General features: G+C 51.9%; 6 protein-coding genes across 6 annotated transcripts; 5 read left to right on the forward strand and 1 right to left on the reverse strand.

Moving 5' to 3' along the window:
• Window positions 1–6,151: 6,151 nt before the first annotated feature.
• MIND_01278700 (CxC2 domain-containing protein) lies at window positions 6,152–7,305 on the forward strand (the record flags this gene model as incomplete). Its single annotated transcript, XM_037369258.1, has 3 exons — window positions 6,152–6,394; window positions 6,452–6,670; window positions 6,727–7,305. 3 exons carry the CDS (start codon window positions 6,152–6,154, stop codon window positions 7,303–7,305), a joined length of 1,041 nt encoding a protein of 346 aa, XP_037214464.1.
• A 41-nt stretch (window positions 7,306–7,346) lies between these two features.
• MIND_01278800 (CxC2 domain-containing protein) lies at window positions 7,347–9,920 on the forward strand (the record flags this gene model as incomplete). Its single annotated transcript, XM_037369259.1, has 8 exons — window positions 7,347–7,496; window positions 7,545–7,693; window positions 7,744–7,879; window positions 7,929–8,142; window positions 8,193–8,366; window positions 8,417–8,549; window positions 8,598–9,246; window positions 9,489–9,920. The coding sequence occupies 8 exons, from the start codon at window positions 7,347–7,349 to the stop codon at window positions 9,918–9,920; spliced, it is 2,037 nt and encodes a 678-aa protein (XP_037214465.1).
• A 1,465-nt stretch (window positions 9,921–11,385) lies between these two features.
• Window positions 11,386–13,026, forward strand: MIND_01278900 (uncharacterized protein; the record flags this gene model as incomplete). Its single annotated transcript, XM_037369260.1, has 6 exons — window positions 11,386–11,436; window positions 11,500–11,674; window positions 11,824–11,981; window positions 12,031–12,557; window positions 12,610–12,964; window positions 13,018–13,026. The coding sequence occupies 6 exons, from the start codon at window positions 11,386–11,388 to the stop codon at window positions 13,024–13,026; spliced, it is 1,275 nt and encodes a 424-aa protein (XP_037214466.1).
• Window positions 13,027–13,488: 462 nt separating this feature from the next.
• Window positions 13,489–14,949, reverse strand: MIND_01279000 (uncharacterized protein; the record flags this gene model as incomplete). Its single annotated transcript, XM_037369261.1, has 3 exons — window positions 13,489–14,007; window positions 14,058–14,655; window positions 14,714–14,949. 3 exons carry the CDS (start codon window positions 14,947–14,949, stop codon window positions 13,489–13,491), a joined length of 1,353 nt encoding a protein of 450 aa, XP_037214467.1.
• Window positions 14,950–15,084: 135 nt separating this feature from the next.
• MIND_01279100 (HIT domain-containing protein) lies at window positions 15,085–15,769 on the forward strand (the record flags this gene model as incomplete). The annotated part of the gene is made up of 6 exons (XM_037369262.1): window positions 15,085–15,113; window positions 15,161–15,198; window positions 15,243–15,282; window positions 15,338–15,396; window positions 15,447–15,586; window positions 15,635–15,769. The coding sequence occupies exons 1-6, from the start codon at window positions 15,103–15,105 to the stop codon at window positions 15,767–15,769; spliced, it is 423 nt and encodes a 140-aa protein (XP_037214468.1). The 5' UTR covers window positions 15,085–15,102.
• A 191-nt stretch (window positions 15,770–15,960) lies between these two features.
• On the forward strand, window positions 15,961–17,296 carry MIND_01279200 (Endo/exonuclease/phosphatase domain-containing protein; the record flags this gene model as incomplete). Its single annotated transcript, XM_037369263.1, has 7 exons — window positions 15,961–15,966; window positions 16,027–16,054; window positions 16,107–16,378; window positions 16,429–16,490; window positions 16,539–16,823; window positions 16,891–17,157; window positions 17,203–17,296. The coding sequence occupies 7 exons, from the start codon at window positions 15,961–15,963 to the stop codon at window positions 17,294–17,296; spliced, it is 1,014 nt and encodes a 337-aa protein (XP_037214469.1).
• Window positions 17,297–21,449: the final 4,153 nt, after the last annotated feature.

The raw sequence follows: 21,449 nt of genomic DNA on the forward strand, positions 1-21,449 counted from the left end.
CTCGCCCGCTTCTGCTTCGACGAAAGGCAAACTGTAAGCACAAGCAACCACACGACGCTTATCGTCCGAACCAAAAAGGCGATAATGACCTTCGCTAATACCGCCATTCGCTATAAAATTTCGTACTTCCGTCCTGTAACTTGGTCTCAAGCTATATAGTATGCGGCTGGAATCACTCACCAGGACTTCATGACTTTGCCGCTATGTTCTACCGTCCAGAAAGCCGGTCCACGACGAGTGTGGTCGATCTTCTGGCGCAAGACGACTAACAAAGCGTGATCCGGTAGAGTTCGGCGCGCGTGAGGCTGATCATTCTCGACAGATTGCAGGCCCTCCAGTCCGCGAAAGAATTCTTCCGATGCGAGTGGACTAGACATTGAGCGAAGCAGCGGCGAAGAGGGCGGCGGAGGAGGAGCAACAGGCCCAAGGGCAAACATGACTAGCGTGCTGCTCATGTCATGGGTCGCATGGTCATGTATACATGTCTCTGCCCATAGACGTAGAGCATCCAGCCAACAGTCGCAAGGCTCGAGGGTGAAGGGGGCGCCTGAATTGGCACGTCGTGCGGAAGATCTAGTCGTCTCGGTTAGTGTCCTAGTCTGGCAACGCGCAAAGGCCTACATGCTGGTATACACCCCCGGCTCGATTCCTCTTTTCACCACCAGCAAAAGCCCCTTCTCCAAAGGATAATCTCGCCTACTTTCACATCCAGGATCGGGGTAAAATGTGGGCTGGCACAACAGCAGGATAGGCAGAGGGGAATCCATCGCGAAAGCAGGGAAGAAGGTGGAGCTAATGCGAGTCGAGTAGCCTAATGCGTCGATTAGAGTATAATGTCAGCAGAAAAGCTTCGTTGATTCTTAAGTCCAACCCAAAAAAGGGAGCGGCGGAACACAGTCAATTGAGCAGATACAAACAAAATACGACGACAAGTGATACTAAATACTACTGACTACATATACGACTAGCAATAAAGCAATAGACTAACAATAAAGCAATATAGGCCCGACACAGACACTCTCCCAGCTACTCGTCGTCGTCGATGACTTCCAAGTTGGGTATTTCTTCGGCGTCGCTCATTTCGTCGGGGAAGAGTAGCTCGTTTTGGGACCACGAGAGATTGCGAACGACCAAGGGCATCGACGACGCCATGTAAGCGTCTTGCGTTTGCTGGCCGGAGAGAAAGTAAAGCCGAGCATGCTGGTTCATGCTCGCCAGCAGTCTGTTGAAAAGTTAACAAAAGACAATGCGCAAGATGAAGACGAACTCGAGCAGCATGCGCCCCACCGTAGGCAAATCACCCTTCTCCACATCTACCAGGTCGAGATCAGCATTGGAAGCCCACCGATTAGCAATACGCTTGTGCTTGACGGCGACTACTGTTCCTCGACACGGAAGCAGTCTCTTTGGAGACCTGTCGATAAGTGCTTGTACTGCCTTGTTGACAGGCCGATGAGGGACGTCCGAAGTGTGGGGGCAGTCGAAGAGGAAAGTGTACAAGTGATCTTCGTGTGCGCGAGCGTGCTTTGTGCAGCGATTACAGGGGACGGGGTTGACTTCGAAGAAGTCGATCAGGAGCCCGGAACCTCGCAGAGTCGGCGACAGAGGATCGATCGAGACGTCGGACCTGCCCGCAAAACCAGTCATCCAAGGGAAAACGACCATCTTGACAACTCGCGGGGTCAGTGCGAAGTTTGGAGGTAGCAAAGCCCAACGCTGTCATCCTAGTCAGCCTAGTTTTGCTGGGAAAACAACGAAGTAACGTACTCGATGCCAATAACCTTCAACGGGTGCCGACTCAGATGAGCCTGAAGATGCCTCTGACGAAGAGGCAGAGTCAGAGGTCGATTCGGTTTCGTCCCAAGAGCCAAGGGCTTCGATAGTCGAGACGGTGGGCGTCGCGGAGGCTGCGGAAGACGCGACAATGGGAGCGGACATGCTGGCGCAAAGAGAGAAGCGCTCGCGTCAATAAACTTTTTTTGCGCCATTCTAGCCATGGTCAAGAGGAAATGCACACGTAACAAATTGATCCAGAACATTCTATAGTTACGTCACGCGTTTGCGACTTCCTTTCCTTACTCTTCGGGCGAAAAGACGACAACGAGACGTGCTTCCCATGCTGGCTGGGTTCAGGAAGCGAGCAGTGAGTGCTAACTTGCTCTCCTTCTTCGCTCACGATCATGCCAGGTGAAAATTTTCACAGACTTTACTTCAACGCTAAACGCGCGACAGAACATCTTGCGCCGTGCACTCCCCAGAAGAAGCCCTGCGTCCTTGACCGTCCCGTCCAGGCCCCAGAAAGCTGGGCTAATCGTCGAGACTGGTGCGTCCATCGTGCACAAGGCAGCACTCTGTCTCACAGAACCTCTAGCGCAACCCTATATCTCGCCCTCCAAACCTCCTTCCTCAGGAAAAGCTCAGCTGCCACCAGAAGCCCGGCCCAAGCCTTATGAACGCCCAAAGCCTCGGCCGCTGACTGCAGAAGGTGTGTAACGTCTTGTCCTTGTCATCCTCTATGTACTAACATTGTGTAAGAAAAACACACTCGTCGTGTCGCTGCTATTTCTATAGCCAACACAGCCGACAAGCCTGTCTATTCGTCTTCCCTCCTCGAAGAACTTAACGCAGAGGCCAAGCTGCTCACTGGAACCATCGACAGTGTCCGCCTTCTGGCCGACGCTTTTGGATTCGAGGAGCAAGAGCACCATCGACTGGTTCTCTACCACCGAGTACTCATCCGTGCGCTTCGTGCCAGTGCTTCGAGCGATTTAGAGCGGGGGTTGAAGCTGGTCCTGCTGGCCAAGCTTGGGGTTCATGAGCGCGACATGGAGACGGCGGTGGAGGCCATGCAACATGCACATAAGGCGTGGTGGGCCCTTCATCATGTGGAAATGTTCTTTCAGAGGCAGTTCGGACGAGTGAAGCACGTCCTCGAACGAGCTAGTGCTATGTAACCACCCTTAGCTGTAAGTTTTAGGCTAAAGCCCTATGTACAGCTAAACAGGTGCTTGCCTACACGGTTATTTCCACCTAGGGCTAGCTGTACCCAGTGATTTAGGCTATTGATTCAATAATATCAATGATGGAATAAATTATTATATAATATATATAAGTTAATAATTATGTAATATAATACTTTAAACTCCTTTTCTTCAGGCCGATGACCCGGTATATAGTTGGGAAGGCCTGTATCAATAACTTTCCTAATTAGGACAAAATGATGTATCATGAGATAGCCATCAAAAGTACTGATGGCAATCAAAAATGGTTCCACAATAAAATCATTATCTAGATAGGTGCATTGCCACAGGTGCTAGGATACCAGATAAGGAATAATAATATTTTTTTTGAATAAGTGTCACACATGTCACACATGTTACAAAGCGTCACATTTGGCTCTAACAGAGGCCAGTAAAGGGCTGCCTAGGTAGGGCTAATCCTCTAGGCAAAGGGTTCCCTAGCCATACCTACTGGTTTTAGCCTAAATCTTACCACTATGGCTCGTAACTAGACAGACTAGTCGTCAGAAATAATTACTCTCTTATCCTGTTCTTTTCTTTGTGTGCCCTTGAGTCTGGTCTGAGGATCCTTCTAACCTCCGCTGAAGCACGAAGAATTTGACTTAGTGAATTTAGGTAGTCGTTCTCAGAACCCGTTTCAGTCACCCGTGACATAACTCTGGGATTCACTGATTGTTCAATTTTGGGGAATTTACTGAAGCTTTTGCCTATCGAAACATGTATTTGAGGAGTTTATGAGTGCCCCTTGCCATTGATATAAAATTTTGTGTAGTGATATGCCTTCATAAAATGGTAGACGTGGATTGGATTTTGGGTTAACAGGCAGTTTCCAGCCTTGCACCGACTTGATTTGCCGAACTTAAAGACCCCACACCAAAAACTCCACTCATTGCTGCTGGGCAAAATCTACCAAATTTTGAAGGGGCAACTCCCCCCTCTCGATTACCACAGTTTCCTCATCTATTCGTGCTCTCTTAGGCGAACGGTTGCGAAATCATCAAGTCCCAGAGTTATGACTGCATTTGGACGTGACATCGGCACTTGGTCCGGCCCACCGCCTTTCTTCCTCACACCACCATATCTGTCCTGCGCGTTCCACTGTGATGACACGACCCAAGAAGTACCATAACGAAGATGAGAGGCGTCAGGCGGCGCGAGATTCCAGTCGCAAATACGAGCAAAGCACCAAGTGAGTCCCAGTTTTTACGACCGATCCAGGCAGGCTGCTAATTACACTTCACAGGGGGAAGGATGTCCGAGCTGTATATCGTAAACGCAAAAGAGGTCGAAAACAGCTGCCCCTTACTCTCGATCACACTCCCGTATTACCGACGAACCTGCAGGCAGACTCTGAATTCGAGTTCCCCGCCTCCGATGATTGGTTTTTCCGCCGTGCTCGGTCGGGCAAGATCTCTGGCCGCCGTTTATACCCTTACGGCCTCCCACCCCCTTGGGCACCCTCTGATTTCGAGAATGAGCCCGAGCGTCCCTACAAAAATCTCCGACAACTCAAGCGCGCAGTGCACGGGCTATTACTCAAGCAGGAGCACGAAACGGAAGAGGAGTGGGCGGACTGGCTGAAGAATTGGCCGCGGAAGGAGCTTTTGGAGACGTTGAGTACCCTGCTCGACTCGTCAATCCAATCATGGGCAGCTTTAAGAGCATTTCAAGACGGGCTGGAAGTGATTGAAGATGATTCCGAATCCCACATACGCCAACTGCTCAAAGTACACCTGGGTTGGGCGGCACGTCGTTGTGTCAGACTACGCGCATTGGACTTCACCCGCAAACCGCTTGTGTAATACTTAGATGCAACTTAATGCCATCGTCATCTTGGCCTTTTTTACGCAATCGCTCCGTCTTCAGCGGAAATCACCACTCCCTTTCCTTCTCCCTCGATGAGCTCCTCACCGGTCGACGGACTTCTCAGAGGCGAGAGCGCCCCAAACTTGTAAAAGGTCCAGCGCTAATGCTAATACGCGAATAAATATCTCCCAGGGATGCTTTACTTGCGCGACGTTTCGCTCAGGCTTTCTCCCCCAACTTGACCATTGTGCAGTCATTCATTTTCCGTCTCTGGACACCGGTTGATCCTGTCTTAGGCATACGATATCACTTGTAGTCGATCGTCACTAGCTCTCTCCGCCAATCGGACCGTCATGGTGGGTGTATTGGCGCGACAGTTCTTATTCTGACTCTACATGGGGTAGACCATCAAAATACTTGTCTTTCACGTTCCTGGGCATGTTTCGCGAATGTCCATCGCCCTTTCACCTTCCTCGTCGCTGCCTACCATCTCTGCGCTCTATCCTGCGTTGGAACCGCTGTGGAAAACTGGAGAGCCTCAGTGGGACGAATGGCTGGATGCTAGGGTGATGTACATCTTAGCTGGCCATGCCTATACGATTCTGGAGTCCTGTCGCGCTCCTCGAGATGATGGTGGCCTCGACGAAGACGACGAGCTTGACGTCCCCCACAACGTTGCTATCGCTAATCTTGGATGGCAAGGGCCATCTCCTGTTAGCCCCGCTGCTGGGAACGTTATCGTCATCAAACACACTTGTCCCGACCTGCAAGCTCTGCAGGAAGATTTCCGGGCGACGTTCGCAACTTTGATTCCGCAAAGGCTGAGAAGTGCCCGACGCCGCGGAAGCCACAAATTTGGTCCAGAAGTGCATTATTTCCCCTCCTTATCAACCGATTTGTGCTTTCCGCGCTAACGTCGCTCCCAGTTTTTATCATGGCTCTCCCCCTGAAGGCATAGATAGCCCGGACCTTACTCATGTGCTGCATAGAATCGTTCCTCATTGGATCTTGTAGTTGTCATTTTGAGCGTGTACCTCGGCCGATATGACGTAGGCTGTATTATGTATTACTTGATTTTGCTACCTTCGGACCTCGTCGGACTCGGACGTGCCGGCGAAGCCCTTGGCTGATATGATGGCCCTGGCGTTGTTGAGTCACGTCTGTCACTGCTGGCGCGTGGACATCGCGGTCTTCTTTTCGCTTCAAGCCAGCTTCGACTTTTTTCGTGCCCATGGCCCCGACTACAGCTCAGTCCCGCAAGCGCCCCGCACCGGCTGCACGCCATCACTCTACGCCCATCGATCGTCTAGTTGGCGCGCAACCCGATGCCCCCCGTCCTTACGACTGTGCATCGTCTTACGGCAGACAACCGACGAGTTTTTAGCGAAACCGTGCCCATTGCGCCCACCTCCCCCGTCAAACGGGCCCGCTTGGAGCATATGGAACGTCAAAAAGCTGCTGTGGATTTGTCAAACGCGGATGACCCAGAGCGATACGAGATGGGGTTAGAAGACGTGGAGGAGGACTTTGGTTTCGAGACAGCAACTTCTCGTCTCACCCAGCCTGCTGTAAGTTGATGCACCTTCTACCTTGCCCATTTCTATCGTCGCTCACAACTCCTCCAGGACAAGGCAATGCATCATTGGGCTGAGAACCAACGCGACGTGTATCTCCAGGCGCTGTTATGGAGAGAGGGGCGGGGGGACGCCGACCAAGATGTGTGCTCCAAATGCAAGAAGGTTGACTCGGCCATTTACCGCTGCCGAACATGCCACGACGTGTCTTTGCTTTGCGGCTTATGTTGCGTGGAAACACATCGAGCCAACCCTTTGCATCATATCGAGGTACTTGCGCTGCTTTGCTTTTTTTTAAAGTACTCATCGAAATTTTTTCTTAACAGCAATGGACCGGCGTCTATTTCAAGAAGACTAGCCTGCGCGACCTTGGATTGCGGATTCAGTTTTCCCATCCGTTGGGGCAGAAATGTTCTTTGCCGCGACCTGGACGGCCCGACTTCGTGGTCTTAGCGGATAATGGCTTCCACGACGTGGCTGTCGATTTCTGTGGATGTGTCGCCAATGAGCCGCATTATATCCAGCTGCTAAAGGCGGGGTGGTACCCATCGACGAGCGATGCTCCGCGAACTTGCGCCACCTTTGCATGCTTGGACACGTTCCATTACCAAACCCTCCATGGAAAGACCACAGCTTACGACTACTACGCCACATTGGAGTCGTTAACTGACGGCACCGGTATCAAACCTCCTCAACGCTATTCAAGTTTCCTGCGAATGGCTCGTCAATACCGACATCTGCTTTTGCTGAAGAGAGGAGGCCGTGGCCACGACCAGTATGGGGTCATGGGAACAGCACCTGGTGAACTGGCCATTCGCTGTCCGGCATGTCCACGCCCTGGCGTTAACCTGCCAGAAGGATGGGAACAGGCTCCCCCAGAGGATCGGCAAGTCCGTTTTCCCTAATCCAAGTATCTATCTAACGAATCATTAGATGTCTGTACATCATGTTCATCGCGATTGACGCCTGCTTTCGGTTGAAGAGAAGAACTATCTCCAACGAGCTCCGTGACCCTGGCCTCGGAACAGGATGGGCTTATATGTTGGAATGGGCTCCTTATCGCGAGTATCTTCTAACAACCACTGATCAGCAAGAGGTACGTGGACTGGTCTGTACCGTTCACGCGTCATACTAACAGATGTAGATGAGTACTTGTAGTGGTCTTGCCGCGTTGGACCATGCGAATACCAAGTTTTCCAGAGGGTATAGTGTTACCGGCGTCGGGATGGGAGTTTGTGCCCGCCATGAGTTTGTCCTACCCAATGGAGTTGGCGATTTACAAGCTGGAGAGCGGTATGTGGTCATGTTTTCTTTGCTTTTTGTTGACGGATCGTATTTGATAGCTACGCCAATATGGATTACATTTTCGCGTCGCTCATGCGCCATATTTCCCCGAAACTCTTCAAATTAGTCTCCTACGACATTGCGTGCCAATGGATGAAAAAATTGGTGGAGCGATTGGAGCGTCTCCCGCCAATGGTGAGGTTGAAGCTTATCTTGTCGTTGGTGCGGTTTTGCGGTTCCAAAGATGCACATCAATGGACACCTCATTATCTGCCAAATCATCTTCTCCCTTTGGCTTCTCCTGGGTTCTGGCATGACGGACGGCGAGGGTATCGAACGACCCTGGAGCATGATCGGCGGTATTGCGGCAAGCACTCGGGTTTCGGGTCCGGGCACTCGGTGGGACCAACTAGACGACCACTGGTCGTTTTGGAATTGGCAGAAGACGCTAGGCCTTGGTACGTTGTCCTCTCCAACGTTGACTTATCTTAACTCGTGCTTCTTCTAGCGACAATCTTACGACGACGGACAGATAGAGCCAAACAGGAACTCGAGAAGCAAGAAGAGGATTTCGAGGCGCTAACCCTGGGGCATGCCGAACGAGTGCCTGAATGGAAGCGTCAGGTGGAAGCTTTCGAGGCTGACAATGCCCAGCCTAGCCCCTACGAGGCCACAGCAAAAGGTCAGTGTTCGCTGCCGCCTCTTCAGGCTACTTATGCGCAAGCTATTCAGGCCTGACTGAATCAGACGTCCGGAAGATGTATGAAGAGGAAGAAGCGACACAAGAGAAGGCAGGGATACTGCCCATTCACGACGTTTCCCCCACCGAATTTGTGGTCGCGCTGTTAGATGCCGAAGCTGATCAGTAAGTCTCTTCGCTAGCTGTCTTTCTTTTCTTTGACAGTTGTTTTAGGCGTCGAATTCGCGGTTTAGTGGAGTTGAAAAACTCGCGAGGGTCAATCGGAGGAGTGAGCATTCGCCGACAACGGCGTAAATTGAATCGGATGATCAAGCGTTTGCGGACGCTTCAAGCCACGTATATGCCAGCCGCTCTGCAACATCTGGAATCCTTGAAGGTGTCGCAAGACACGTACGCTGAGCGTGTACCTCTCCTCTGTCCTTCCGCAATGGTCGGCAAAGATTTCGAGAACGGGGGTTGTCGAGCGGGCTTATTGGAAATCGAGAAGGACTTCCGGGATGCTCAATGCCGTTCTGCGTTGACCTCCCTGCAACTTCAGCTCCACGTCAAGTCGCGACTTCTGACTTACAAAAAGAATCACGCCCGGGCTCAGGCCACAAATACGCGTTCTCGAACACTCGTGGACAAGAACGAGCGAAAAATTCTCTTGCATTCGGAGAAATATCAAGCCAGCTGGAAGGCTTTAGTAGCGATTTTGGGTGGGGAAGACAAGGTTCACTGGCGCCAACTGCACAAGGCCGACATCCGTTGTATGGAGGCGCCCGAAGATGCGTTATTGCGGGAGCAGAAGCGGTTGCGGGCTGAGCGAGAGGAAGAGAAGCGGAAGGCAGAGCTGCGTCGGGCTGGACTGCCAGATCTGCCGGTCAGCAGACTGCCAATGGGACGACAGCGACCAAGAGGATGGCGAGGACGAGATGGACACAGAAGAACCCTTGACTCAGCGCGATCGACTCGATGCTGAACGACAGCGAAATGCATTGTTCAAGCATGGCGAAAGTCGGCGTCAGGTTTCCTGGATCTGGAAGGATGTAACGGACACAGCGGAAGGGCTGGAGGAAGGTCCACCTTGTGTCTCGCTTTAATGAAGATACTGAGATATTATAGCGCTTCGGATTGAATGGGCTAAATCATATGCACGAACTTCGAAGATGGCGGGAGGAAGTTCGTATTCTTGCCGCAGAATGGGAACGAATGCCTTTGTCGTTTGGTGCCGAAGAAGCCAATTGGGCTAAACGGGGAGCGCAAGTGGAAATCTCCCGGGTTGGCGCTGCGCAGGCCGAAGGCCTAATTGCATATGCAGCAAGGCATGCTGACATGTACCGAAACCTTTCGCGACGGGCAGAACTGGTCCGAACTGAGCCTAAACTGGGGCGTGGTCAGCGACGGGAACGAGGCGTAAACGAGGTGTATACGACATGGAGCGGGGGCGACGCCGACGCTGGTAGCGGCCAGCGCGATGTAGAGGACGGTTTGGTGGATCCTGAAGATGCGGATGAGCACGGGAATACTAGTGACGAGGAGGATGATGAGGATTGATGCGCCTGTGATGCGCCTGGTGTCGTTTAGGGCTCAAATTGGGGTCAAATCACTAAATATACTTTTAAATCACTAAATATACTTTTTTATTGCTGTTTATCCTGGGTGCCGGGGCTGCCGAAGAGCACACGGTGTCCAACGAGCTGTCGATCAATGTTTGATGGTCTGCCGAACGTTGCCTGGGCTCTGCCAGTGTTGATAGGGCTGATCCCTTGATAAGCCATATCTTGCGCATTGAACTCTTGGTTTATATCCGGGAACTTGCGCATTGGAGGAGCTGAAACGGGTGGTCAGACTGCGGGTCAGGCCATGCAAAGACCTCTTCTAAGAATGCGCGTCCGGAACAGAACAGACGGATCGTCGAGCCCACAAGTATGGCGAGGGAGGAGAGATTGAAACCGAAAGGGCCCATTATCTTAGTCTCGGGTTGTGTCGGGCCCGATGAGTTGATGGCACCTCCTTGCATGGAGTAAGGTAGTTCTTCAGACGATCTAAGCAATAGAGTACATGGTACGCTATCGCGCCTTATATACGCAGGCCCGCAAAGGGGTGATCCCAGGCACTACTCCTAACCTCCTAGCACTCCCCTGGTGTTGAGTCGGGCTTGGCAACAGCTCAATGTGTCGTTCTTGGTCATGTGCTTCCCACAGGTGCATTCCTCCTACTGGGGCGCATGTTCCCCGTCGTCACATGCTGTGTGTTGCAGGCCTGCCATGGCCCGACACCAGCACCAGAGAGGATGGGCCGGGTCTTATCCGTGACAGAAATAATGTCTATAGATACTGTAAGTGATAATTTAATGAGCTATTGACATTGAATGGCTCAAATAGAAGTGGCATCAAGAAATCTTTTTCTTTGCCTTTTAAACCATTCATTCTGGCCCTGATTGATAAGATAAGACAAGGAGGAGATAAGATGGATGATAAGATGGTGACTGGATCATCAGATGTCGGTGCTGATGTTGATTGACAGCATGGAGTCAGACATAAGGCAGACAGCACATAAAGGCATGGCTAAAGTATGATGTCATTCTCTCATATTAGGCATGGTAAACATGGTAGTACTCATCATCATCATCATCATCATCATCATAAGTAGCCTATTATAGTAAGAAAAAAGACAACTGTATAGACTTCAATTGGCCAATAAATTGTAAAAAGTTTCTTCAAGTTGTTGAGATTACAGAAGAGGTTTTTGAATTGACTAAATTGTATGCAACAGTGGTTTATCGTGTGGCATATCAGGTTCTTATGGATGATAATCAACAGCTCTCCCTCAAGTCAAGTGTACTGCTAGATATTTTGCTAGCCCCCCTATTGTTCAGCCTGCTGGAGTTGATTGATCCGGACTTGAGCATCACGTCAGCAGCGTACAGCCCCAATCTGCATCATATCGATGTCGATGTGACTCGACGTCACCTCCTCTAAAATTTTTCTCTCACCTTCCACGACCATCCCCAACCACGATGTCCGCTGGCACTCTCTGGACCATTCCCGTGCAATACGCCGCTAAGCCCGTACGCTGGATCTCCTTCCCTGCCCTTCCGATCTGCTCGCTGATGAAGCGCTTTGGTAACTAGGCGCGCGCGGTTGCTGCATTGACCGGCCTGACTATTGAGTTGCCCACCGGATACACGCACATGCAGGACAACAAGCTCCCCGCATTCACCGACAAGTTCCCCCACGGGAAGATTCCGGCTTGGGAGGGAAAAGACGGCTTCATCGTCTTCGAATCGGTCGCCATCGCGCGGTATCGTACGTCTTGACTTCCCTCATTACCTCTTTTTCCTCGTATTGCCCCTTCCCCATCCATATCTCTTCGTCTTTTCCCCTCCGCTCCCCTCTTTCATCCTCGATTTCTCTTTGGGCATGCGCTACTAGTAGATGTACTGATAAGCGTGTAGTTGCTGGTTTGGCGCAAGACTCGAGCCTCCTTGGCAAGACCCCAACTGACAAGGCGCTCGTGGACCAGTGGGTTCATCTCGCGGAGACTGAGGTCGATGTCTACACTTCCCAACTGAACAACCTCCTTCGTGGCACCTACGCCCCATACAGCAAGCCCGTGTGTCCTCCTTCCCCATTGTCATAGTCAATCGAATAACATTTATCAGCTCCATAACATCTTCCTCGAGCGCCAACTTCGCGGTCTTTATACCCTCGAAAAGCACATCTCTTCCCGCACCTTCTTCGTTGGCGAACGTTTGACAATTGCGGACCTTTTCGTTGCAGCCTATGTCTACCGTGCTGCAACCATCACCCTCGATACCGCCACACGCAAAAAGCTCCCCAACCTTTTCCGCCATCTCGAAACTGTCATCAACCAGCCCGCTATCGCTAGTGGAAGTATCTGGGACCCTATTCCCGTCCTCGATACCGCGGTTGCCTACGTCGCCCCCAAAAAAGAGGAGAAGCCAAAGAAGGAGGAGAAGCCCAAGCCCGCGCAGCCGAAAAAGGAGGAGAAGCCCAAAAAGAAGGAGGCTGACGATGAGGAGGAGGACGATATCCCCGCTGAGCCCAAAACCAAGAATCCGCTTGACGATTTGCCCAAGAGCACTTTCAATCTCGAGGACTGGAAACGGTCGTACTCCAATCTCGACACGCGTGGAGCTGGCGGTTCCATCGAGTGGTTCTACCAGAAGTGCGTTATTATCCTGTATCTCGATGCGCTCAGCTAATAATGGCTTGATTAGCTACGATGCCACTGGATTCTCCGTCTGGCGCGTCGACTTCAAGTACCCCGAAGAGCTCACCCAGACCTTCATGTCTTCGAACCAAATCGGCGGTTTCTTTAACCGTCTCGAGGCATCCCGCAAATACCTGTTTGCGTCGGTCGGCGTGCTTGGCACCGCCAACAACTCCCTTATTTCCGGTACACTCATCCTCCGTGGCCCCGAGGCAGAGCCCGTCGTGAGCGTCGCCCCCGATTGGGAAAGCTACAACTTTACCAAGCTCGACCTCACGAAGGAGGAGGACAAGAAGTTCTTCGAGGCGGCCCTTGCTTGGGACCTCGAAGTGGACGGCAAGGCCTGGACGGATGGCAAGAACGTAAGTCTCGTCCACCGTTTTTTCTCTGGCGATGGTGTTCATCATGTTTGCAGTTCAAGTAAACAATTCGGTGTACTGGTAGAGAATATGTGCATGTAAATACTTAGCTGCTGTTCAAGTTTGTTGTACTAAGTGACAATTTTTTGTCTGGGTTCGAGTTGCGAAATCGACTGATGGAACTGTCTATTGTGCGATTTCAGAAATTGTAAAATTCAGCTGCGCATACGCTGAGGGAAACTACTTACGATAGAGATATGGTAATACATTGAGTAGCTCATGAATTGGAGTTCGTCTTCGTATTTTGCCTTGATTCCGAGACAACAATCACAGCCTGAGTGGTTGGATGATCGTACCGTTGAATAGTCACATAGGGTTCACATGAGCCCGAAATCGTGGTAGCACGCCGTGCACTGAGAACGATTCAAATTTAAGATAAACTTAGAAACTGTAAGTATATACAAGGATCAACGATGCAAGTATGTCGCTGTACAGCCTGTACATATCGAATCAAAATTTTATCAAGTTTAGAGCAGTGGAAGGAATGGCGAAGTAGCAGCGTCCGGCATTTTGGAGAGCACAAACTGAATAAACCCATATAGCGGGTATCGGTTTCCGTTCTCGTCGACCTGCCGCACATTGCGCAATATGTTTCCAAATCCCAAATCGCCGAGGGTCGCGCGCCAAAAGGCGGTGTATTCCGGCGGGAACTCTCCGGGTTCGGCGGCAGCGACTAGGAGCGAGATGGCGTGGAAGGCTAGAGGGTGCAGCGCGCCCCATACTATCGTCAGGGGGCCGTTCGCGCCTGGTTGCAGTGGGTCCCCTTCGCGGATCCAGTGTCTATGCATAGCGGAGAAAAAGCAGACGGAGAGGGTGGGACAGAGATTGCCCCAGCGCAGCAGACGGCGGAAGTCGGATTCAACATGCTCCATGAATTCCGGTACAGTAGGGCCTTGCGACAACGTCATAGGGCTCTGCGCGGCCAGATACAGCTTTGTCAGGGAGTGAAATGCCGGCAGGTGGGCGTCGAATGCTGCGTAGAGTGCCTAAGTTGTAGTTCGTGAATAAGAGGATCCAGAGCAGCCTGAGAACGCACCTCCCAATATCCGGATTCGAAGTCGGTTTCCATTTCGCCAGGGATGATGGTCAGCTTGTTGAGCTGTGGCATGTATTTTCCGAGATACGGGAGGAGGTCAGCCACGTTGTGCAGTCCCGAGGACACGAAGTCATGAACGTTGACGAAACTACCGCTGCGGCCTTGGAAGAATGGGGCGAAAGGAAAGGACAGGTATTTCTGCCAGTCCACCACCATAGCAACGATGGATGTCTGGGCTGTGTCTGGCGAATGAAGGAGCTGCTCGATGGATGCATCAGGGCCTTGAAGAACGCGTAGATGTCTCATCGGTGGCGCGTGTGACGTTGGGAAAGTGTCATCTGGGTGGAACAACGTGCCCGTAAGGTCGAGCCTTTGAATAGCGGGGTTGACAGCGAGAAACGTTTCTAACGATGGAAGATAGACCATCTTCGCCGAGTGGAGCTGGGGGAAATGCACGTCCTCGACGATGTGGAGCATGTCCCATCCTCCATAGTCGAGATCGAGCTCCTGGAGACCTGCTGCCACCGCAACCAAGGCCGCACGGAAGAGGTGCAAAAAACCGCTAAGCGGAATAGCAAGTAGATAGGCATCTCTGGTGCTGGTAGAGCGACGAGTTGAGACAACGGTGGTCAACTTAAGAAGACTCGGCCACTTACATGGCAAGCTTTTTCACCATTTTTGCGACCTCAGCGTTTTGCACCACAGTCTGGAAAAACCGCACAGCGCCCGTCGCGGTGTCGAGCTTCACGTCGTGATAGAGCCAAGAAGTCGCCAGCTGGGAGGCGTCGCGGCTGACAAGGGCGACAGAGGCGAGGTCCCGCTGGTCGAGCGCTCCCAAGACGTTCTCGAGGGTCACCTCTGGGGGCATAGGCAGAAAATCGGCGTTAGGCATGGTCGTCAAGAGCAGAAGCGAAAATGGGCCCGCGGATGCAAGTTTGTCGCGCTCTTCTACCTTCAGAACGAGCCCAATCAGGATGACTTCTGCGGGTCAAGTCATGGCCACGTCAAGCGGATGTCACGCGTGACGCTTCTTCTTCTTCTCATTATGTCCGCAAAGTGTGTTCCTCGTGCAGTGGAGGCTAGCGCGGCTGATGTGGCTTGAGGCATCTAGCTAGCTGTATCTTCTGCAAGATTATCAAGGGTACACTGAACGTTCTGGACCTCCTTGTGCTAAGACTTCCATAGGCGACATTCCGAGCTTCAAACTCGTTGAAACTGAGCTGTCGTAGGCCTCAAGTGCATATATAGCTCCTACCCACTTGCACAACCACCTTTCCTAGGTTCTCCTTCCTCGACATCGGCCCGCTTTCCAAGGGACACGCGCTTGTCATCCCCAAATGTGCGCCACATTCCACTTTCATCTTGCCGCGTTCACGAACGGATTATTAGACCATGCTGAGAAAATGCACCAGCTTCCCGACGAGTACCTCGCTGACGCGATGCCCATCGCGAAGAAGATCGTCCTCGCTCTCGGAGACGGCGCGGAGAACTACAATATCTTGCAGAATAACGGTCGGCTGGCCCACCAGGTCCGTCGCGCTTTCTTCACCTCAATTAGGTTCTAATGCGACTGGTAGGAAGTTGACCACGTCCATTTCCATGTCATTCCCAAGACTTCGAAGGAGGAGGGTCTGTCTATTGGCTGGCCCGCGAAGCAGCCGCCAAAGGACGAGCTGCAGAAGCTGTATGACGAGATTAAGGGGAAACTGTAGAGCCTAGATCTAGACACAACCACAAATGTGCTCAGATGTGCTTCAGGCCTCATCCTCTGCTGTTTCTAGCATTTTCCCGATGGTCTGACTGAGATGTGATTCTCGATATAACGGGATCGATTGACAGCGTGGTTTCCTCCCACTCTATGTAATCCCTTTGACATTCTCCACCACAACGCGGAGGGAGTGCTATGCAGGTGCGCCTGCCCCTCTCTGTGCTGCTCCCCGTTCTCTTATCCTTCCTCCTCTGGCGACAGCTCCAACCCAACTTAGCCCCATCGACAGGTTCCGCTTCCTCCACACTTTTCCGAGATTACACTATTCACCGTCGTTGCAGGGATCCGCTTTGTTACCTACAACTTGCGCTACGACACGCGGCCTGACAACGTCTCCGTAACAGACTCACTTACCGCGTTACCGTCACCATTGCCGCCCCCAGCAGACGGATATCTCCCCCGTAAAGCGCATGAGGAGCATCGATGGAGCTTGCGGAGAATGAGAGTGGCAGAGCAGGTGCTTGGCGGCGAGGCGGATGTAGTGTGCGTTCAAGAGGCATTGGTGCGGCAGGTGAACGATCTGAGTGAGCTGTTCGGTACGAACTGGGCTTGGGTGCGTCTATTCTCTCTCATCGGCTGTACTTTGATTCTGAAATGAGCTAGGTGGGTGTTGGGCGTGATGACGGCCAGGAGGCTGGTGAATTCAGCGCGATATTCTACAAAAAGTGCGTCTTCCTTGTATCCTGCTACTATGTTCACCATGTTGATGACAGGTCCTTATTCCAAGTCCTGTCGAGCGACTACTTCTGGCTGTCACCCACACCGTTTGTGGCGGGCTCTCGCTATCCTGACGCGGGCTCCGTCCGCATATGCACCACCCTCCGATTACGCCACCTTTCACATCCAAAGCGCGCAGAGTTCACCGTCATGAACACACACCTCGACGAGCGCTCGAATGGGCAGAGGAAACTGGCGGGGGGGAGTATGCTGCTGGCGCGGGCAAAGTACGAGAGCTACATGACCGCAGCGCCGGTGTTCGTATTGGGTGACTTCAACAGGTGTGTAGTCCCTTGTTTTCTGTTCCTGTCGCGTCATGATGCAAAATATGCTAATTGCATCATGCAGCCCACCCGAAGGCAACGATTCTGCCGCCTACAAAATCGTTACCGGAACCCGCTCGCCAGAGCCACTCCCGCAGGACTTCGCAGAGCGCTTCCGTATACCAGCGGACGGTGTTAGTACTTCCGCGGCCTTCATCCTGCATGACCTCCGTGCCACGACCCCGCGCCGTGCCGTCTCTGTCAACCACGCCACGTTCACAGGGTTCACGGCGCCGAACGACACGTCTGCATGGAGCAGGATCGACTTCGTATTCGCCGGGGGGGAAGGATGGTCAGTGCTTGTTCATATGATTCTCCAAGTCTGAAACTAATGCAGGCAATCGACTGCATATCGTGTTGTCGATGCCCGTTCCGACGATGGCGTTCTTGCCAGTGACCATCGGCCAGTGTTTGTGGATATTCAGATTTAGGGTGCTATAGAATACCTCTTTCACGACGTTTCGACTCGGAGGAAGTCATGGTCGTACCCGTATATCGCGTGTTAAATAAAAGATTTCCCTCGAAACATACTGGCTTGCACCTGACCTTTAAAGGGCACTGGCAAAGTAAAACAAGCACATAGCTGAGCCTGAACTCCATTCTGGGTGGCAAAATCATAAAGAATGGAGCCACAAATTTCCGAATGGGGGGAAAGTGTGTCCCAAACTCCGGCCTTGGCAGGTTTCTGATTTTTCAGAAGTAAACCTTTGAATTCAGGCAACTCAATATGGAAATAAATGTAGAGTTAAATGTTTGACAACATTGTTCCAAGTGGGTAAGTATGTGCTTAAAATCTAAATACGGAGGTCTGAGAGTAAGTACTTATAAACCAAAATCAAGTCAAAAAATTCGGCCTTTGCGGCTGATATCATAAGCCCTGACATAAGGGCTTAAGGCTTAATTGGGGTGTGCCAGAAGCTTTAAGGGCTTAAGGTCACATGTCACATCAAATAAAATATTTTTTTGAAATGCCTTATCTGCCTATAAAGCCAGGGCACAGCGGCTATACTACAACTGACCTACCCAAGAGGTAGAGCTGCTATCACTTATTCTAGCTAGTACATGGAAAGGAAAGAGCATGATGTCGGCCCCTTTGTAAGAGATTCTGCATAGAGGGCAGTCTGAACTTCCTTTGTAGGCAATTAAGTGCTTAAGCCCTATGACTTATTGAAGGCTTAATTGCTTTCGGAGCCCCAGATTAAGGCCTTATGAACATCACTGCTTTGTGGACGGACATAATGGCACATTGATTGATATCAATTGCCATATATATTTAATTTGGGGGTAATTACTATAAAATTGAATGTCCCTTTATCAATGTTTCCTAGAGTTTGAATGCAAACAGGGCAACACATGTAAAATGTTCATTAAAAGATCTGTAGAGGGTCAATGTCAGGGGAACCTCCCTTTCGGCCCCTCGGAGATGCGTCCGATTCTGGTCCGACTCCGGTTCTGACTCCGGTCCGGCCCTCCATCTTGCCTGCACAATCACCGATCTGTCAACGCCCTCCCAACGGTCGCCCTGGGACCTTGCCTCTGACACCGCCCAGGCCTTCTGTGCCTGACAGCAGCAGCTACGGACAAGCAGTATATACTGTCCTATTTCGATCAAGTGTCCGGCACTTTTTCAAAATTTGGGACCAAAAAATTTTCTTTCGATTTATGGCGATTTTTGATGGGGACTTTTTTGGTCAATGTAACGCGTAACGCGGACACTTGATCAAAATAGGACAGTAGTCAGCTACCTAGCAGGCAGCCCCTTAGAGTTTCTTCTCTCTGGATCCGCCGCTAGGTCAGCTTCATTTGTATTTGCTTACCAATGTTCACACTTTGGATCCTCTCCTGCTAGGACCTTGATCTCAGATCTCCAGGGTTGCCCTTACATTGGCACCCCCCCCTAAAAGGTATAGCATTGGTACTGAAATTAATTTTTAGTAGTGTCTAGTGATCTGTGTGACTGCTAGAAATTTTGGCCTATTTAGGAGCTCTTCAGGGAAAATCTTTGATCTGGGCCACAGCCATTCAGCATCTAGGCTGTAAGCCTGTAACACAATGAAATACTAACTCATTTTATTTAATTCTGCATATTATCGTCACAATAGATCCACCTGTTGATCCCAAAACCCACTGTATATTTAGGTTGGTACTGATAATTTTTGCCCAAGTGGTGAATAATTGGTGAGGATGGGGGTGAATAAAGATGAATGATATTGTAAGGGCAACCCCGGAGGCCTGAGATCAAGGTCCTAGCAGGGGAGGATCCAAAGCGTGAACATTGGTAAGCGAATACAAATGAAGCTGACCTAGCAGGGGAGGATCCAAAGAGAAGAAACTCTGAGGGTCTGCCTGCTAGGTAGCTGACTATATACTGCTTGTCCGTAGCTGCCGCTGTCGGGCACAGAAGGCTTGGGTGGCGTCGCAGGCGAGGTCCCAGGGCGACCGGTCGGGAGGGCGTTGACGGATCGGTGATTGTGCGGGCGAGATGGAGGGCCGGACCGGAGTCGGAACCGGAGTCGGGCGGGGGCCTCGAGCTTGACCTTGAACCTTAAGAAGTTGCCGGGCCGCTAGTGCGATGGGCTCCTCCAGGTCAGGCTCACCGGAGAGGGCATCATGGATGTCGCGGAGGAGTTCGGAGCCGGGACCGGAAACGGAAATGCCCTCGAGTGCGCGGACGTGGAAGAGTTCAGGCCACAGAAGGACGACATCGGAGTTGTCGGAATCGACTCCGTGGTCGGGTCTCCAGGAGAGGGCGTCAGGTCGACCCATGTCAGGCCAGGCTTGTGGTACAGCGTGAAATCGAACTGGGAGAAATACAGGGACCACCGGGCCTGTCTCCGGTTGAGGTGCTGCGTCTTCCTGAAGTACTCCAAATTCTTGTGGTCAGTCCAAATCTCGACAGGGTGCGCGGCGCCCTCGAGGAAGTGTCTATACTCCTCGAGTGCGCGGATGATCGCGAGCATCTCCTTGTCGTGGATTTCGTAGTTGCGCTGGACATCATTTAAGCTTTTGGAATAGAATGCTACAGGGTGCCACTTCCCGTCTGGGGCGGATTGTGAAAGAACCGCCCCCGTCGCATAATCAGAGCTGTCCGCCTCGAGTCGGAAAGGCTGTGCGTCGTCCGGAATCGCCAGGACCGGTTCCGAGGTGACTGCGTCCTTGATCGCTTGGAACACGGAGGCCTCCGCGTCGCCCCAAGTCCACTGCTGGTCCTTCTTGGTGAGCACGAAAAGAGGGCGCGCAAGGGTCGAGAAGTCCCGAATGAACCTGCGGTAGAAATTAGCGAACCCAAGGAACTGCTGAATGTCCTTCTTGTTTTCCAGAGTCGGCCAAGCAGAGACGCCTGCGACCTTGACGGGGTCCATTTCAACGTGGTTGTGGGAGATGATGACTCCGAGGTACTCGATTGACGATTTTTCAAAGTCGCACTTCTCCGCTCGGAGGTACAACTTGTGCTCTCGGAGTCGTCGCAAGACCTCCTGAACAATCTGCCGGTGTTTCCGGAGGTCGGAATGGGCGATCAGGATGTCGTCAAGGTAGATCATGACGTCTCCGGAGAGGATGAGGTCCTGAAAAATGTCATTCATCATCGTTTGGAACGTCGCGGGAGAGTTTGTCAGGCCGAAATACATCACCAAGGGCTCGAACAGGCCTCGGTCAGTCCGGAAAGCCGCTTTCCACTCGTTACCTTCCTTGATCCGGACATTGTTGAAGCCCCAACGGACGTCGAGTTTGGTGAAGTAACGAGCGCCTTTGAGCCGGTTGATGAGGTCGTTGATCAGCGGAAGGGGGTACCGGTTTTTGACAGTCATCGCGTTGAGAGCACGGTAGTCCTGGACGAAGCGGAGTCCGCCATCCTTCTTCTTGACGAAGAAGACCGGAGACGCCATCGGAGACTTGGAGGGGCGAATCCGGCCCGTCGAAAGCCCTTCCTCGATGAACGGCGTCGAGCTCGCGTTGCTCGAGGGGCGAGATGGGGTACACCTTGCAGTTGGTGGGCTTAGCGTCAGGGACGAGTTCGATGGCGTGGTCCCAGGTTCTCCGTTCCGGGAGCGTGTCGAAAGACTCCTTGTTGAAGACGTCCTGGAACTCCTTAGCCCAGTCCGGTGATAAGCCGCATTTTGGAACACACATAGAAAACCACCGTTTTCATTCGGTTCATGGGTACAGCGCACGTCTAGGAACTGGCATGAGTCCCGAATGGCCAGTTAGGGAGATATCTGCGAGGAGGCGTTTCGACTCGACCGTTGTTGATAGCAACTGGCCGTTCAGAACGACTCTTACAACAACCAAAACAACAGCAGAGCCCAACCAACATAGAGGATCCATCCAATCCTTTATATATATACCAAAAGGGAGTGTAAACTAAAAGGCATATTCGGTCTGGTACCGCTGGGACTCGAACTCAGAACGCTCCGACGAAGGTTCAACCAGGCTTCGAACGGATCAGTCCCTGACAGCATTGGAACGCGGTTTCGGAACTTACGCAAGGATAAGGACATGTGGAGGTGCGGTTAAACGGGAAGCATGACTCAGTGGAAACGAGGGCTTGGCTGCAGATCGGCGACCTTAACCCGCAACCGTCCA

Source organism: Mycena indigotica (genome assembly GCF_014461135.1).
Source record: "Mycena indigotica strain 171206Taipei chromosome Unknown Mind.scaff0013, whole genome shotgun sequence".
NCBI lineage: Eukaryota > Fungi > Basidiomycota > Agaricomycetes > Agaricales > Mycenaceae > Mycena > Mycena indigotica.